This window comes from Leptonychotes weddellii, chromosome X (assembly GCF_054177405.1).
Source record: "Leptonychotes weddellii isolate Sample4059 chromosome X, ASM5417740v2, whole genome shotgun sequence".
In the NCBI taxonomy this organism is placed as follows: domain Eukaryota; kingdom Metazoa; phylum Chordata; class Mammalia; order Carnivora; family Phocidae; genus Leptonychotes; species Leptonychotes weddellii.
Genome location: NC_138385.1, coordinates 3330380 through 3347081, shown reverse-complemented (window position 1 = coordinate 3347081; position 16702 = coordinate 3330380). Strand labels below are relative to the sequence as shown.

Here is a 16702-nt window from a genome sequence, read left to right as displayed (position 1 = left end):
TACCTTAGTGATCTTGACTGGTCCCACGTCTTTAAATACATGTGCTTCAAATCTGTTGTCTCCTCCTCGGTGCCACTGATGCCCCCTTCATTCCAGCCTGCCCATCTCCCTTGGGGCTGTGATGGCAGCCTCCTAACTAGTTTCTCTGTCACCTATCCCCTTCCAGTCCATTGTCCTCGCTGCAGCCAGATGGAGCGTTCCAAGAAGCAGATCTCATGCCGCCATTCCCCAGCACGAATCCCGTGGCCTATGCGGTCGTGGGCAAACTCCTCAACTCAACATTTGAGGCCCTTGGTGATCTGGCCTAGTCCACCTTCTCAGCCTTGTCTCGCCTCCCTCCCCTTGCCTCATGCCCAGCTGCTTACGGTGCTCTTGGTATCCTCCACCATGGTCCCACTGCTTCTACTACAGTGCATCCCTGGCCAGCCAGGAAGTAGGCACATCCTTCTGTCCTTCAAGGTTTATCTCAAATGAGACCTCCTCCATGACTGTGACTCGTGGGATTTGCCTCCTCTGGTCCCTCCTCTGCCCCGTCCTAGGTTGGTCACTTGTTCCTTTGTGGCCCCACCATACCCATTCCAGACTTGGAAGCCCTGGGCACATTTTAGTGCCCTTGCTATTTGCAGGCCTTTCTCCCATGACTAGACTGCAAGTGAATTATTTGTTTAGCACAGGTACTTTGTCTCATTTATCTCGGTACCTCAGGTGTATAGCCAAGAGCGTGGCCTCTATGGGACACCATGACATGTCCTGCAATTCCAGGGGCCAGGCAAGATGCCTTGCGTACACCAGAGGAATTCAGTGAATGGCTGTCAAAAGAATGAATCTTAAATTGCGAGCGGTCATAGAAAACCGTTCCCGAGGTGCCTTAAATACTGAAGAGCAGGTTCTACAAATTATTTTGTAAAGGGGAAGTACAGAGATAAGTCAACTTATACAGCTGCTGTGGAAAACAGTATGGCGGTTCCTCAAACAATTAAAAATAGAACTACCCTGTGATCCAGCAATTCTGCTTCTGGGGATACACCCAGAAGAAGTGAAAACAGAGACTTGGATAATTGCACACCCACGTTTATAAACAGTGTGATTCACAGTAGCCCAAAGGTAGAAGCAACCCTGGTGTCCATCGACAGATGAATGGATACATAGAATGTGGTCTGTCCATACAGAGGAAGTGTTATTCAGCTTAAAGAAGGAAGGAATTTCTGACACATTCTACAGCATAGATGAACCTTGAGGACCTTCTGCTGAGTGAAAGAAGCCAGTCACAAAAGGACACATACTGTAGGAGTCCACTTGTAAGAGGGACCGAGAGCAGTCACATTCATAGGGACACAAAGTACACTGGTGGGCGCGGTGGGGTGGGGGGGAGCTGATGTTAATGGGGAAGAGTTTCAGATTGGAAAGATGGATGGTGGGGACGGCTGCACAGCAGTGTGAATGTACTTAATACCACTGAGCTGTATGCTTAAAATGTGGCCCATTTGATGTTCTGTATGTTTCACCACAATCGAAAACCAATAAAAGAAAGAAGACCAACTACTGTAACTGCGAGGCATGGATTTCCTTGTTTTTATGTCTCTCCTGCTGGCAGTTTCAGAGACCCAGTATTTCTCGTGCTTTCTATGTGGTGGTTGCATCAGACCTTCGTAATGTTTCTTTCTCATCCTTTTACTTAGTTATCAGAGTATTTGAATCTTCTCTTAGAATGCTCACTTTCAAACTGTTTTTTAATTTGACATTTTCAGTGTTTTGTCCCATTTGTGTTTGAAGTTCTTTTAACTTTTACCAGGAATCTATGAGTATGTTCTAAAACACTGAAAGGGGTGAAACACACTATTGGATGTCAAGAATGTCTCAGAACTGCAGAAGAACACAACACTGGGCTGCCTTGAGCAAGGACTCCCCATTACCATTTCAAGTGTGAGATTTGGGGACTCTCTGAGTCCTGTAGAATTGGTTGAAATGTGTAGATTATTGCTTGATTCTCAGACTTCCTGACATTTCTGAAAAATGGGAAAACCTGTTTTTCCATTTGTGGAGGAAATGGCCATCGTAATGTGCTTTCTGAGCAGCTAATCAGTAGTCCCACATTGACACTGTGCACTTGGTGCGGTGGCCGGGCCTTGACCCCATCACTGGGACTGAAAAGTTTACTGGCCACTTGCTTATAACTTCTTGAACTCAACTGTATTAAAGTGAAATTATAAAACAGTCCTCACATAAAAATATACAGTACACTGAAATTTTGTTTCCTAAGAGTAATGGAAGTCAGTTCAATTCAGTGAACGTTTCTGAGTGCTTTTTCTGTGCCAAGAATTCGGTTAGGTCTTGGGACATACAAATGACACCTGATGGCTTGCCACTAGGTAATTTTAAGTGACTTTTGAGAGGAATGTGGCACGCACTCACATGCTTAACCTCTTGTTTGTTTCAGAGAGTGGGCCATGGCAATGACAACCACGCGGATGCTGACCGATCCCCTATATTTCTTCAGTTTATTGATTGTGTTTGGCAAATGACAAGACAGGTGAGAAATTTCAAGTATATTTCTGACCTTAAAGTTGAAGATTAGATGATTATTCATGTTCGTTCAAAATGAAGATGTGTGTATGTGTGTAAAAATAGGACCGCTTCTGTTATTTAACTCGGTTTGATTCTAATTCACTTGGAAGTATAAGCAGAAAATTAAAGACTATCAATTTCTCACCAAAAGTTCCTATTCTCGTGCAAATGCTTTTGTCAGCCCTCCTGCCCACCAGTAATGCCGACCAAGGCCCCGCTGCTGCCATTCTGAGGTTCTTGCTGCCTTCCCACCCCGGTGAGGAGGCACAGTCCCCTGCTGAGCGGGCCAGCAAGGGCAGGTGTCAGACCCGGGAACCCAGGAGTCTGCACACTTGCCCCGAGCCCCAACCCCCCGCGCCCCCGTGGCAGAGTCGCTGAGCACAGGGAGTGTCCAGGAAGCAGAGGCGGATAGGAAGTAGCTGGTGCTTAGTTTCCAAACCCTGGTGCACGGAGCCCCCGGTAAGCAATGCGACCATGCAGGGGTCCCCCTTCCCTAAGCTGGTAGGGCCACATGGCTTCAGTTCAGAGCAGGCCCTGAGGCCCATGTTGTTTATTCCCTGGTCTCTAACATCTGAGCCCAGGTTTGGGGTCTTCCCATCAGAATAGGAGATGGAGCCTCTCAGAGTGCCAGAGAGAGCGACAGAGACAGAGTGGCATACAGAGAGGGGCGATGGAGAGAGTGAGACAGAGACACACATGCGGACACAGAGACAGAGAGAGACCAAGACGGAGAGAATAGAAGACAGGTAGTCTCCCCAGTGCCTGCACGGGGAGAGAGTCAGAGGATGGAGAACCATGGCCTGGGTGCTCTCCTTCCTATTGGCCCAGAGGTCTGGCCTAGGCTGCCTTAGTCATGGGAAGAGGACCAGCTGGAAAGACTGCTGGCGACCTCTAGTGACTCCATCAGCAGCCATGGCACTCATGACAGCCTCCTGACCGCATTATTACCATCACCCTAGGACCTTTTCAGAGGACCTCTGCTTCCCACGCCCCGAAAGTCGGATGCCCCACTGTCTGTGAAATCCCTCACTGTGCACCACGGTTGGCAGTGGGGGTGTGGGGGGGGGCAGGAGAGAGGTTGCTGTTGCTGCCCCACTCCACCTCAGCCCAGACCCCTTCCAGCAGTAGTTCCTCAGCGGCCATCTGGGGGACCCCAGCCTCACTGTCTACCTGCGTGCACACTGTCAGCACCTGGAAACTTTTAAAGATGCACATGCTTGGGCCCCCGACCTTGTGGACCCTTCCTCCTGTGGGCCGAGGGAGAAGCCCAGATGTATGTAGTTCTGGAACATTCCCCATGTGGGTTCTGAGGTGCCAGTGAGGGCTCCATCCTACTGCAGTCCTGGGGCCAGTAGCCTCAGCTTCCCCTGGGGACTTAGAGATGATGAAAATTCAGGCCCGCCCAGCCCTGCTAATACTGGAGGAGGGTGGCACTGGATGTGGGGATATTATTAAAATGCAGAGTCTGATCTGTGAGCCTGCATTCTCACGGATCGCAGTAGCAAGGATGTAGAGAGAACAGGCATACTTCCAGAAAGAAGAAAAAAAAAGGGGGGGGGGTGAGTTCTGATCAGCTAGAGGAGACCTCCCAGAGCCCTCAGGCCCGCACTGAGAACTTACTCTTACTTTTAGGCCCAGCTTCCCCAAACTGATGGGGCTCTTGCGTTATCCAAGCGCCAGGTCACAGCTGATTCAGAGCAGCCAGTTGGAGGGCTGGCAGGGGAAGGGGTGCGAGGGGAAGGGGTGGTCTCAGAGGTGGGCACTGCTGGGATGAGTGACAGAGGGCAGTGAACGCACACTCCGAAAGCATGGAGGCTGGCCGGGGGTCTCACTGTTACGGGGTTCTCACCATGAACTTCTTGCTGTTTGTATTAATTGAGCCAATAACAAAATTAAATGATGGTTACATTCAGGTTAAAACAAAAAAGTATAAACTGCATTTTAGAAAAATTGTGTAACAAGGTTGAACACAAAAAAAAGTGCTTCTGAGGGGATAAGCACAACTTTTGTGGATGTGAAGTAGCTTCTTCCTCCCAAATGCCGTGTGTGTGTGTGTGTGTGTGTGTGTGTGTGTGTGTGTGTGATGTCCTCAAACTGCCTTCCATTCTTCATACTGTTTAGTGCCTATTTTCACGTCTAATCTAGATCATTTTTGTGCTGTTTATTGGATTTTAAGAATGAAAGCAAGGGGTTTAGATTAGATTTCAGATGCCTCTCAGCTCTAAGATACTGTCCATGAAATGTGTATAATTAATGTCTCAAAACAACATGGTTAATGCAATAGAAGCAGAAATATCACTGCTCAGTCTATCAGTTAAGTTACAAGTGGATGAGACATGTAGCTTGTTAGGAAAGATGCATTAATGTAATAAGATTAATTTATTTGGAGGTTGCCTACTGCTAAATCAAGTAAGCTAAATCCGCGTTACATTGTTTGAAATCTCAGGATAAAGTGAACCAGCCTATGTGGACAAATTGATATAAAAGGATCTAAGGGAAAGTAATTGAGGGGCTCTTCAGAAAAGAGTCTCAAAGATTCTACAATAACCATAGTTTAATAGACTCTCTGCCCTTTTGAATAGGTTTAATAGTGGTTCATATTTTTGTTCCTCAAGAGGTGCAGAATTTCATTGTGGATTTCTAGAGTTTTTGAGCCCATACTTTTAGGTAGATGGTATAGTTTCCAGGAGAAGAGGCCAAAAGGAATTATGAATCATGAGACTTACTCTTCTATTCGTATTACTCTAGCTGTTGCTACTTCCCTGGGCTGAGCGTGAGGCCACAAGGCCATTTGAACGTGAATAGCAGTCCTGACGAGCATCAGTAATGTAGCCCTTGTGTCTTGGTTCTGGGGGTGCTGATAGGCGTAGGCTGAGCCCCAGCCAGCCTAGACCTACCGGCTCTGGGACCCACTTGGCCGGAATAAGGCTTATAGTCAGGGGTGCTAGAATGTGCCCAACCAAGCTCCCAGGTCCAGAAGGCGGGCTCAGGCTTAGGAATAAAGACTCGTTTGACTTCAAAAATGTGTCCATAGAAGCTTTGCTGTCCTGTTAATAAATGTGTAATTTAAATGAAAATAAAGTCTAGATCTTCCATTTCTATCCTTGATTTAATAAAGCTTCAGTGTACATAAATGTTATATATTTGCTTAACATTCATAAGTTTCATGGTGCCAAAAATTTAGAAATAGAGCGTTACTAAACTGCATAGAAAAATGCTGGGAAAAGTGGACATGATGTACTTGGCCTTTTAAAGGATAGCCATTTGGAATGTGAGGCCATTGGCAGAGTCGCAAGTTGAAGGCTCAGAGAGGATTCATCAGTAGCTGTCTTCAGCATTTCAGCCAGGATTAGTTGATTTAGTTCATCTAAGAACAAGAATGCTGGTACGAACAACCAGCACAGCTAGTTTCCAGAGGTTTCTGAAGAAGTGGAATTCTGAGGGGGCTCCTCAGAAGAGAGTTGTGTGTTTCTGTGGGAACAGTCCTTAAGATGGAGAGAGAGACACATCTGAAACCAAGGCGGCTGCGCAGAAGTCCGTACGTTGGCTAATGTGATAAACAGCCTGGTGAGGAAAAGAACGATTTCAGGTGGAGTTTGGACAGTCCTGGACTGACCATTATTTCTCATTGGGAAGCTTGTCCGTAGCCTGGGAAAGTGATACGGCCATCGGTGAGCCTGGTTGTCTCTCTAGAGGTGACAGGATTAGTCATGAGAGTGTGCAGACAGCACTGTGGGGAACAGTTTCATACTTTAGGGAAAAGTTTTCAATTAGCAGTAATCGCACCTCGGATAAACCTCATTGGCTACGATACTGCCACTGCGCAGAGTGACTTAAGTAAACCTCTGCTGGGTAGTTCTGTTTGGTTTGCTTCTCCCGGGCTTTGCCTCCTTCAGTACGTCGCTGTGCTCTTGGCACATGGGAGGCGCCCCGCCCGCACCAGCTGCCGGGAGCTTCGCCGTCCTCATTAACCCCTATTATCGTTCCCAGGCCATCTCCTTACGGCTACTAAATGCCAGCTACTGGCTGGAACCTCCCGACAATGGTAAAGTCTCTGTTGCAGTTCTGTAAAAACCCATGAGAATTACCTAAAACAATAACTGAGATGATTATGTGATTTTCTTAATTCTGTTAATGTGGTGAATTACAGTAATTATTATTATTATTTTTTTTTTTAAAGATTTTATTGATTTATTTGAGATAGAGAGAATGAGAGACAGAGAGCATGAGAGGGAGGAGGGTCAGAGGGAGAAGCAGACTCCCTGCCGAGCAGGGAGCCCGATGCGGGACTCGATCCCGGGACTCCAGGACCATGACCCGAGCCGAAGGCAGTCGCCCAACCAACTGAGCCACCCAGGCGCCCTAATTACTATTTTTTTAACGTTGATCTTCAAATGTTAAGCCAGCCTTGCATTCCTGAGCTAAACCCCACCGGGTCATGTTGTGTTACGCTTTGTATATATCGCCGGGGTCAATTTGTTTACGTGTTGGTAAGGATTTGGGGATGTATGTTCATGGAGTTGTCTCTGCAGGAAGGTTTTTAATTATGAGTCATTTCTTCACGATAATAGGCTTTCCATTTTTTCTTGAATCCCTTTTGGTATATGCTGTGCCCGGGAGCCCCCCTCCCTTCTCTGTGACTCCAAACGCACCTGCGGACAGAAAGCTGGGACAGTACTTGGACTTGATTGGTCTGTTTCCCTTCTGGGCTGGGGGCCTGTAGTCCCGTGCTCCCTGTTGCCAGAGTCTGAAAACAGCTGTTCCATGTATTTTGTCCAGCTTTCTAGTTGCTTCTGGCAGAAGGGTGACTGTGGGCCGTGTTCTACCAGCAGGACCAGAAGGGGAAGCATTGAGAAGTACAACAGTTCTCGTTACTGCAGGTGCTTTCGTAGCCGACTCTATGAAGCCGGGACTCGAAGCCAAAGGAAGTGAAATTCTGTATGGCTTAGACTTCCTTTTAACCTCTGATTGTATTCCAAGTTGTACTTTAGCTGTCTTTCACAGAAAATTAGTACCACTGTGTTTTAGAAATTGAACTCTAAACCTTACTTCTCTCTCCATTTAAGTTTCCTTCAGCATTCGAGTTTAATGAGCTATTCTTGATCACGATCTTGGATCACCTATATAGCTGTCTCTTTGGGACTTTTTTGTGCAACTGTGAACAGCAGCGATTTGAAGAGGTAAGTGTATTCCATCCTGTCTGTTGCTTTCCCATGCCTCGGGTGCCTTTCCCATTAAGTGCCACTGTAGACGCGGGGGGTACTGGGTGGAGTGGGGACCTGGGTCTAGCCCTGCTGCCATCTGTAAATGGAGGGATTGCATGAGATGCCCTTCCAGGGCTCACCAGCCCCAGTGCGTGTGTGTGATCTTCCACGTGGTCTGACACAAGCCCCTTACTTTATGGGGGCTGGGACCCAGCAAGCCCACAGCTCTCTGAGGTCTCTGAGGTCTTATATGAGGGTCAGTTCTAGACCCTGGACCCCTAAACCCCAAGCTCGTGTACTTTCTACCACACTGACTCGAAAATGATGTGATTCTGCTCTTCACCCTCCATTCCATTAGGCTGACAGGTACTTGGAGGCCTAGGAAGGTGAAGTCTGTAGATGAACCCAGAACTTCCTGCTACGTAGCAAGCCAGACTTTTCCATCAGGCTGATAATGAAGCAGCTGCTGAGCTTCTCAGAATTCTATGTTGCCTCTTTCCTCCTAGATTGATTGATTGATTGATTGATTTGAGAGAGAGAGTGTTCGAGAGCACGAACTGGAGGGGCAGTGGGAGAGGGAGAGAGAACCCCAAGCAACTCTGCGCTGAGAGTGGAGCCCAATGGCAGGCTTGATCCCACAACCCAAAACCTGACCCAAAACTAATTATCAGATGCTCAGCTGACTACGTCACCCAGGTGCCCCCCTTCCTCGTCCATTTGAGATGAAAGAAATGAGCACAAGTGAGGAGGCACTGGGGAAAGGCAGCTTAAGAGTGTCCTCTGGTTAACAGAAAAGGGCCACCACCTGCAGACTAAGCACATTAGAACATCATCGAATCTTGGAGAAAATAGTGGGTGGCCAGCACCCACCTCCCTCTGCAGCCTCCCCACAGCTGCCACCCCCTCATTCCATGTCCACACCGCACTCAGTCTCCTCCCTTTAGCTCTTCTCTCACCTGGGAGCCTGCCTGGACCCAGTCCCGGGTCCTCCTCTTGCCCCAAACTCTGTTCTCTCTAGGTCACTGTCTGTCTCATCTTGGGGTCTAAGTACCATTCTCCTGCTCCTTCCCTGCTCCTCTGCGTCTCCCTCAAGGGCACCCTTGCCCCTCAAGATGCTAAGGCCAAATGCGTAGGAGCCACCTTTGCCTCCTCCCTCCCCCTCCCCCCAGCTGCCACGGCTGCTCCCCAGAAGAGAGAGATTCTTAAAAAAAAAAAAAAAAAAATTGTATTAGAGAGGAAGGGAGGGAGAGGGGAGGACAGCAGCAGAGGCAGAGGGACAGGCAGACTCTGCACTGCGCCTCAACCCCGTAACCCCGAAATCATGACCTGAGCTGAAATCAAGAGTCACACGTTCAACCGACTGAGCCACCCAGGTGCCCTGAAGAGATTCTTTCTTAATCTGGCCACTTGTCACTGCCCCACAGCCTAGCTCAAGCCCCCATTGTCTCGTGGTGGACTAAGGCGGCCGCCTGGAAATGAGCTTCGCTCCCTCCATTTCTGACCTCCAGCAAGCAGGGCAGCGCTCCCCAGCTCCGGTCCCATCATGAGCCTCTCCCCTGCTTGAAACCTCCCTGTGGCTTCCGTTCTGAGCAGGATAAGGTCCATAGTCCTACGGGCCCAGGTGATAGGCCCTGTTAACCTCTTTAAAAAAAGAAGTTTTAGAGTACATTTTATGGTATGTGACTCATATCTCAATAAAGCTATTTTTAAAAAATCAACAGAAGAATGAAGTTCACATGTAGAATTTAAACCCTGATGGTCTTTCTTTTTTTTTGACAAAACATTCTTTTAAAAAATCAGCTCTCTTGAGATACAATTTACATACAATATAATTCACCCTTTTAAAGTATACAGTTTAGTGGCTTTTAGTATATTCAGAGTATGCAACCATCACCATCTAATTTCATAAACCCTTTAAACTTTTCATCACCCCAGAAAGAGAGCCCGTCCCCATGAGCAGTCACTCCCTGTTCCTCGCTCCCCCAGCCCCCGGGAACCATGGATCTGCTCTCAGTCTGTATGGATTCACCGATTCTGGACATTCCATACGAATGGAATCAAACAGTATTTGTCCTCCCATGACTGGCTTATTTCACTAAGCGTAATGTTGTCAAGGTCCATCCGTGTTTCAGCAGGTGTCAGAACTCTGTTCCTTTCTTCTGCCTGAGTAGTATTCCATGGTATGGAGAGACCACATTTTGTGTATCTGGTCAGCGGTAGATGGACTTCTGGGTTGTTTCCACTTTGGGCTCTGACAAATAATGCTGCTCTGCTATGAATATTCAGATGTGCAAGATTTCGTGTGGACGTGTGCTGTCATTTCTCTTGGTATATACCTAGGAGTACAGTTGCTGAGTCATATAGTAACTGCTTGTTTAACCTTTTGAGGAACCACAGACTGTTCTTCCAAAGGTCCAGTATTTTACCAACACTGTCTCATGTCTAAGGGGTCTGTTTTCTTCACTTCTTTGCAGACATTTGTTGTGAATTTTTTTTATTCTAGCCATCCCAGCGGTATCTGACTGTGGGTTTTGGTGTACATTTCCCTGGTAACTACTGATAGTGTGAGCATGTTTTCATGTGCTCCTTGGCCATCTGTATATCTTCTGCGGACAAATGTTTATTCAGATCCTTTGCCCATTTGTAGTTGGGTTGTCTTTATCATTGAGTTGTAGGAGTTCCTTATAAATTCGTGATATATACAAGTCCCATATCAGATATATGATTTTCAGAAACTGTCACCCATTCTGTGCATGGTCTCTTCACTTTTTTGATGGTCTCATTTGAAACAAGTCTTTAATTTTCATGAAGTCCAATTTGTCTATTTTCTTTCATTGCTTTGTGCTTTTGGGGTCCTATCCAGGAAGCTGTTGCCCAACCCAAGGTCACGAAGAGTTGAGTCTGTGTTTTCTTCTAAGAGCTCTGTAGTTTTAGCCCTTCCATTTCGGTCTGTGACCCGTGTTTGAGTCCTTTTTGTGTGCGCTGTGCAGGAAGGGTCCAACCAGTCGTCCCAGTGCTGTTTGTTGGAAGGACTCTCTTGCCCCCACTGAATGGTCTCAGTGCCCGGGTTGGCAATCGGTTGACTGCAGAGGCGAGGGCTTGTTTCTGTGTTGTCTTCTCGTCCGCTGAGGCTCTTCAGGGCCCTTGAATTCTCGCTGGTGTTTCTCTTAGAAATGCAAATATAAAATAGGAAAAGGTCCTGGCGGGATTCTCTGTGTCTAGACAGCTTGTGAGGGAGTCAGCTGGCTTTATGGTTTTCTAATCTTGACTTCGTCACTGTGCTTGGTCCATGTCTAACACTGCCCTGCCCTGCCAAGCCTGTTGGTTTTGGTGTTTTCACTCACATGGGCAATGCAAATAGTTCCAGCGTTTCTAAACCGGGTATGCCAAGGTCGGGAGGTGGGGAGATAGAATTTAATGATGTGTATCTACTTCTCGGTGTGAGGCTTCACCAGCCTGTCACCCTGGTATGTTTCCCTCCCAGACAGCCATGAGTTTCCGGTGAAAGGAATCTTACCTGTGAATTCTACCCTCGTCACAAAAGCAAAACTGCAAACTGGAAATAAAACATGTATTTGTTATTGATGGGCCCCATCATCCTGTGGTTGTTAGAAAGTTCTCATCATCTTGCCTTCACACAGACGCAGTTGCCAGATGTCACCTAACTCAGCAATACATTTTTCCAGGACAGTAACCAGTGTCTGTTTTCATGTCATCCCCAGCATGAGGTGATGCCATAGCATAAGGGATGGGGGTGGGGCTCAGTAAATGTTCTGTAATCTTTCAGCATTTGAATTCCTTTTATCCAAGTCCTTTTCTCTCCATAATACAAATTCTCAAGGATCTGAAAAAAAGTTGAATTTATTTCAATGTATTCTTTTTTTGTTTTTCAGGATGTATATACGAAGACTATATCTTTATGGTCATATGTCAATAGCCAGCTTGAAGAATTTTCTAATCCTTTCTTTGTGAATTATGAAAACCACGTCTTATATCCCGTTGCTAGTCTGAGTCATTTGGAACTATGGGTAAACTATTATGTGCGGTGGAACCCACGAATGAGGCCTCAGGTATCTTTTTGTTCTTTGCAAAAGAGCCTATTTTTGTAAGTGAAGATGGTGGTGTAGAAATGCGTGCATGCTGGGTATTAACATACACTACTTCTGCCCTCAGCCCTCAGGGTTTAATCCTGTGCGTTCATGTTCTAGCACCTTCTTTCACACACCAATCCAGACGCTGTTTGCTAGATTAGAGTTAAAAATCTTAGCACCTCTGTCTTCTGCCAAAGGCAGGTAGAAGAAGCAGTATTGGTTACTGCATTTCACTCTTAGTCTTTCCAAGGACTCGGTTAGTTTATAGACTCTGGTGGAAAGAGGGCACGAGCTGAGTGGCACACAGGCACCCCCTTGAAGAAGGGGTAAAGTCTCCCCGTCCCTGCCACACTTTTTCACTGTAACATTTTCTGAGAGTGAAAGACATACCAGAACAGCGCACAGCAGGGCCGGCCAGCTGAGCCGCGCTAGCCCTTGGTGTTCAGTGGCCGAGCTCGGGCTGCGGCTCGGGCCCCACCGGTTAGGGCTCCCTAGGTGCTCCTCCAAGCCCGTGCTCTACCCGGTCCTGCCCCACCCCCTCTCCACATGGCTGGCCTGGGCATGGTCGGTGCTCCGTGCGGAGTAGGCCGATGGGGGCGGCCCTCCCCTCCGGGGACAGAGGACTCGCAGCTGAGGTTCTTTTGCAGTTGAATGTCTTTCGGGTTTACTGGTGGTCTGCCAGGAGCGGGCTTCCGGGGCCTTGTCTAACATCCTCGCTGCTGTCGGGCGCAGGTGTGCACGCCTTTCCTGTCGGCTCTCCTCCTCAGTCCTGCATCCTCACTCAGTGTCCTCGCCACCTCCGCGGGCATGTCCTGTGTCTCAGTCCGCTAGGGCCGCCGTAACCAAGGAGCACAGCTGGGGGCGCTTACACAGTGGAAATGTACGAGCTCCCAGTTGTGAGCAGAGAAGGCTTGAGAGCAAGGTGTTCACTGGATTGGTTCCTTCTGAGGGCTGTGAGGGAAGAGTCTGTTCTAGGCCTCTCTCCCTGTGTCTTCATGTTGTCTTCCTTTTATGTGTGTGTCTGTGTCCAAATTTCCCCTTTTTATAAGGACACCAGTTGTAGTGGATGAGGGCCCACTGTGATGACCTCACTGTAACCTGATTACCTGGGTAAAGACCTGTCTCCAGATACAGTCACATTCTGTGGTACTGGGGGTTAGCACTTCGACACACGCATTTTGGGTGGACAGTTAACCCGTAAGAGCCCCCTTCTCCAGTAACCATGGAGAAGACCCAGCAGTTCATTTTACTTTGCAGCTGCCTGGCACTTGAACTTTGGAGGGCCCATGACTTCACTAACCTTCCCTCCCTGACGGAAGATTCACCCACTGTGGACTTAGGCCCAGGACCTGTCTGGCCGTGCAGACTGCGGCCCCTCTCCCGCTTCTCTCCTGACGCGCTCCTTTTCCAACAGCACAGATCCAGCTGCTCATCACTTGCCTCTTCTTCCCTCCTTCCTACTGCTTTCCAGTCCACAAAACTTCAGCTACAAAAGCTCTTTCTTCCTCTAGAGCCTCTGAGTCTGCTCTGCCACCCTCAGAGACCCCGCAGGACTGTTTTCCAGAACTCCACGATCAGGGCCTGCCCAGCCCAGTACTTGTCTTTCTCTGGGAGCAGGCACTAGCCCCAGGCTTTGTGCTCCCCTCTCTTCCTCCTGGTCTGATGGCCTCCATGTCCCCACGGGTGGCCCGGCAAACCCCCCGACTCTGGCAGCGCTTTCCCTGCCTCAGCTTCTCGCCATGCCAATAGGCGGTGCTCTGAGAACCTTCTTTAGGAAACCTTCCCCAATCTGAAACTTCCTCCATTTACTGTCATGAGGCCCTGCCTGCTGTCCTTGTGCACCAGGCCAATTTCTCACCCGGTGGAAGTGGCCGTCCTGGGTTACGACCGCACCCCGCACAAGCACATCGGTGTGAGGGGCCTCGCTGCTGAGATGGCCAGAGCGCGTTTCTGACCACTAGATGGATTCTGGGTTTAGTGCTAACTTTTAAGAGTTGTAAAATGTTTTCTTTATTGAAGAACATCTGAGGCGGGAGAGATGTAGTCTCCGTTCTTTTCTCCATGAAAACAGTATACATGTAGTCAGGTTCTTTGGGCAATGGCTCATGTTTTACATGTAGGTTTTTGATTTTGTGGGCAGTGAGCCATTAGTAACTAGTTTCAAATGTCCTGCCGATGAGCATTCATCCCGTTAGCGCTGTGGCCTCTATACAGAGTGCCATGGGGTCAGTTGACAATTGCCCGGGGCCTCCAGAGAGCCCCTTCACAAGCATGGCCGCCAGATCCTCTCCCCTTCCCTCTTCCGAGTGACCCGTCCTCCTGTGACTCCTCATTCGCTAGTCACGCGGCTGAAGTTGTTCGTACAACAGCCCGCTGGGCCCAGGGCTGGCCGCCCGATGGCTCCAGCTCTCTCTGCCCCCACTGTCCCCTCATCGAAGCTCCGGGTTCCGTTCATCAGGCTGTGGCGACAACTTCTTTCTCTCGCAGACTTTGTGCTCTGCAGGGGTAGGCCCCTGGCATAACTGCTTGTTCTCTTAGATGGAATCATCCCCCAAATGAGAGCCACATATGTGAGAGAGAACCGTGGGCCCAGAAACCTCAGTGAGCCGGGGGTCGCCAGCCCCGTCAACAGCGCCCTTCGACGGGGGCCGGCTTCCAGAATGACACCCCTTCCTGACCGCAGCTGCTTTATTTTAGAATGCCAGCCCCGGGGACCCCTGAAGCCCTTCTTCCCAGGCCCTGGCGTCCCTCGGACTCAGGAACGCAGGCCAGCGGCTGCTTCCCGCGGCCCCCGCCCAGCTGCCGCGCCCCTGCTCTGCTCGGGCACCGCGCTTCCCTCGTCCCTGGGCCGCTCTGGTGCGTGTGTCGGAGCCACAGGAAGACGGGCTCCGGGGTAGAGTGTAGGAAGGTCACTTTATTTAAATCACCGAGTTAGCGAGCAGGATCCTGGGTGACACAGAGGACAGCTGGTGGGTGGGATTTCTGGCACGGGAGCCGGGAAGTCTGCACAGGCACTGCTGCCGGACCGAGGGCGTCCCCTGGGCCCGAGCTCCCTGTGCTCACGGACGGTGGCCCTCCGAAAGCCCGCCAGCCTGTCCGCCCCGCTGCGATTTTGGGGACGGGAGCAGGAACCGCAGGCCTCCGGGCGCGGCCACCTCTCGGTGGGCCACGGGAGACACCCGGCCGCCTTCCCACCGCCTGGCCTGCACTCACGGAAGAGAAGGGAAGGGTGCCCGCGGGCCGGGGTCCCACCCCCTCTCCGGAGAGGTGCCATGCCCCTTGGCCCTGCGGAGACCTTGTGGGAGCAGGAGAGCTGGGAGGTGGTCCACGGGCTACCCGCGTCTTGTCCTAACTGCGGCTGGCATGGTTTGGAGCTGCCTAGGTGCTGGCCCCGGGGCGCGTGGGGGAGCAGGCTGGGCCTTGGGGGATTGGAGGCCAGAAAGGTGGGTTTGCAGGGCCAGCTAGGTGCGCAGGACTAGGGGGAGGGAGGGCCGTGGCAAAGGGTCAGCCGGAAGGCCGGTGTGGCCGTGATGGGATGGCGAGGAAAGGCGGGTGACTAGCCTACTCGTCTGAGGAGGAGGGGGCTAGATTGGCTGCCTGGAGAGCGGCTCCCTGGGCATCCATTAAAGGATGGCTGGGCGGAAGGAGGGCCGAGCAGCATTCTTGTTTCCTTTGGGGCCCTCTTGCCTTGTGGCGGACACAGGACCCGCTGGGTGAGGCCCCTAGCTAGCCAGGGGCATTCCCTCGAACAAGCAGGCCTTGGCTTTACTGGAAGTGACCTATGAGGAAAGGCTGCACGGAGACGTCAGCTGATCATCTCAGGCCCTGGGCGCTCCCCGGCCGGGGCTGCGCCTGTCCAAGACCGTGTGCCTGGGCCCTTCTAACGGCAGCCTCACTGAAGAAGGTTCTCTTGTCTAATTCACTTGGAATCAAATGATCCTGCAAATAGGAAAATAATACCAATAGGCCCCAAGACTAAGAGGGGAGCTACTGCTTACCTCATGGTGGCCTCTGGGGTCAGCAGCAAATAAGGTAACTTCCCCTTGTTTTGGGCCATCGTTGGCATCAGACTCACATTGTTGTCCCTACCCGTCTTCCTGCGGCTTGCTGAAGTCAGGAGGTTGTTCTTTGCTCGTTACTTCGCTGGTTTACCTCTCTCGCTCCTTCCTGTCCGTGTGTCTCATCTGTCTGTCTCCTGCCCTCCCTCTTCCCTCTAGTAGGGCTGATCACCACGGGCAGCCCTGATGGGAGAGCTCAGTTTGCAGGGAGGAAGCGAAGGGCTGGGGGGAAAGTGCTGCAGGCAGAAGGGACAGCACATGCATGGCATCTGTCAAAACCTAGAAGATTCTGAAACGCAGGAGGGGAGTAGAGGCAGGACCTGGAGAGAGGGGAGGAGAGGCCGGCTGGGGTCAGACCACCTGGTTTCGAGGCCAAGGTCAGGGCGGCAGGAAGTAGCCACTGGAGGCTGTTAGGCGGGCATCACATAGCCTGGCTGAGGCTCGGGAGCCAGGCCTGTAGCTGCTCTGTGAGACTGGGCTGGGGACGAGGGGAGGCAGGAGGGCAGGGGCAAGGAGAGTGGCAAGGAGAGCCCCCAGGAGCGCCATGAGGGAAAAGCCGGCTCTTGGATCTCTGGGCTTGCTGAGGAAGGGGAGTAGGTGCTGTGAGCCTAGTAGTCGGGCCGGGTGTCCCGTATGTCCCAGGAAAACCCTTCTCAGTGCTTTCTGGCCCAGCCCCCATGGAAGGGCCTGAAAGAGAAAAGCTGATCAGGGGAGGCCTTGCTGTGGGGGCTGGAGGTGCTGAGTGGAGGCTCAGAGAACAAAACCCCTCTTCCCTGTGCAGGGA

At 50.4% G+C, this 16702-nt stretch overlaps 1 protein-coding gene and 1 non-coding gene across 13 annotated transcripts in view; one reads left to right on the top strand and one right to left on the bottom strand.

Moving 5' to 3' along the window:
• The window catches only part of MTMR1 (myotubularin related protein 1), a 55514-nt gene extending 43151 nt beyond the window's left edge, over positions 1-12363 (top strand). For 3 of the 12 annotated variants that reach the window (XM_081808110.1, XM_081808112.1, XM_081808111.1), the window contains exons 14-16: positions 2438-2530; positions 7632-7745; positions 11663-12361. In XM_081808110.1, the coding sequence (XP_081664236.1) occupies positions 2438-2530; positions 7632-7745; positions 11663-11878 (423 nt within the window). In that variant the 3' untranslated portion in view covers positions 11879-12361. Of the gene's footprint in view, positions 1-2437; positions 2531-7631; positions 7746-11662 lie in introns of all 12 variants that reach the window. The other 9 variants (XM_081808115.1, XM_081808114.1, XM_081808107.1 and 6 more) reach the window with 8 other exon arrangements.
• Positions 6251-6396, bottom strand: LOC115937147 (U4 spliceosomal RNA). Its single transcript, XR_004072471.1, has one exon. It is a non-coding gene; the product is annotated as a U4 spliceosomal RNA (small nuclear RNA).
• Positions 12364-16702: the final 4339 nt, after the last annotated feature.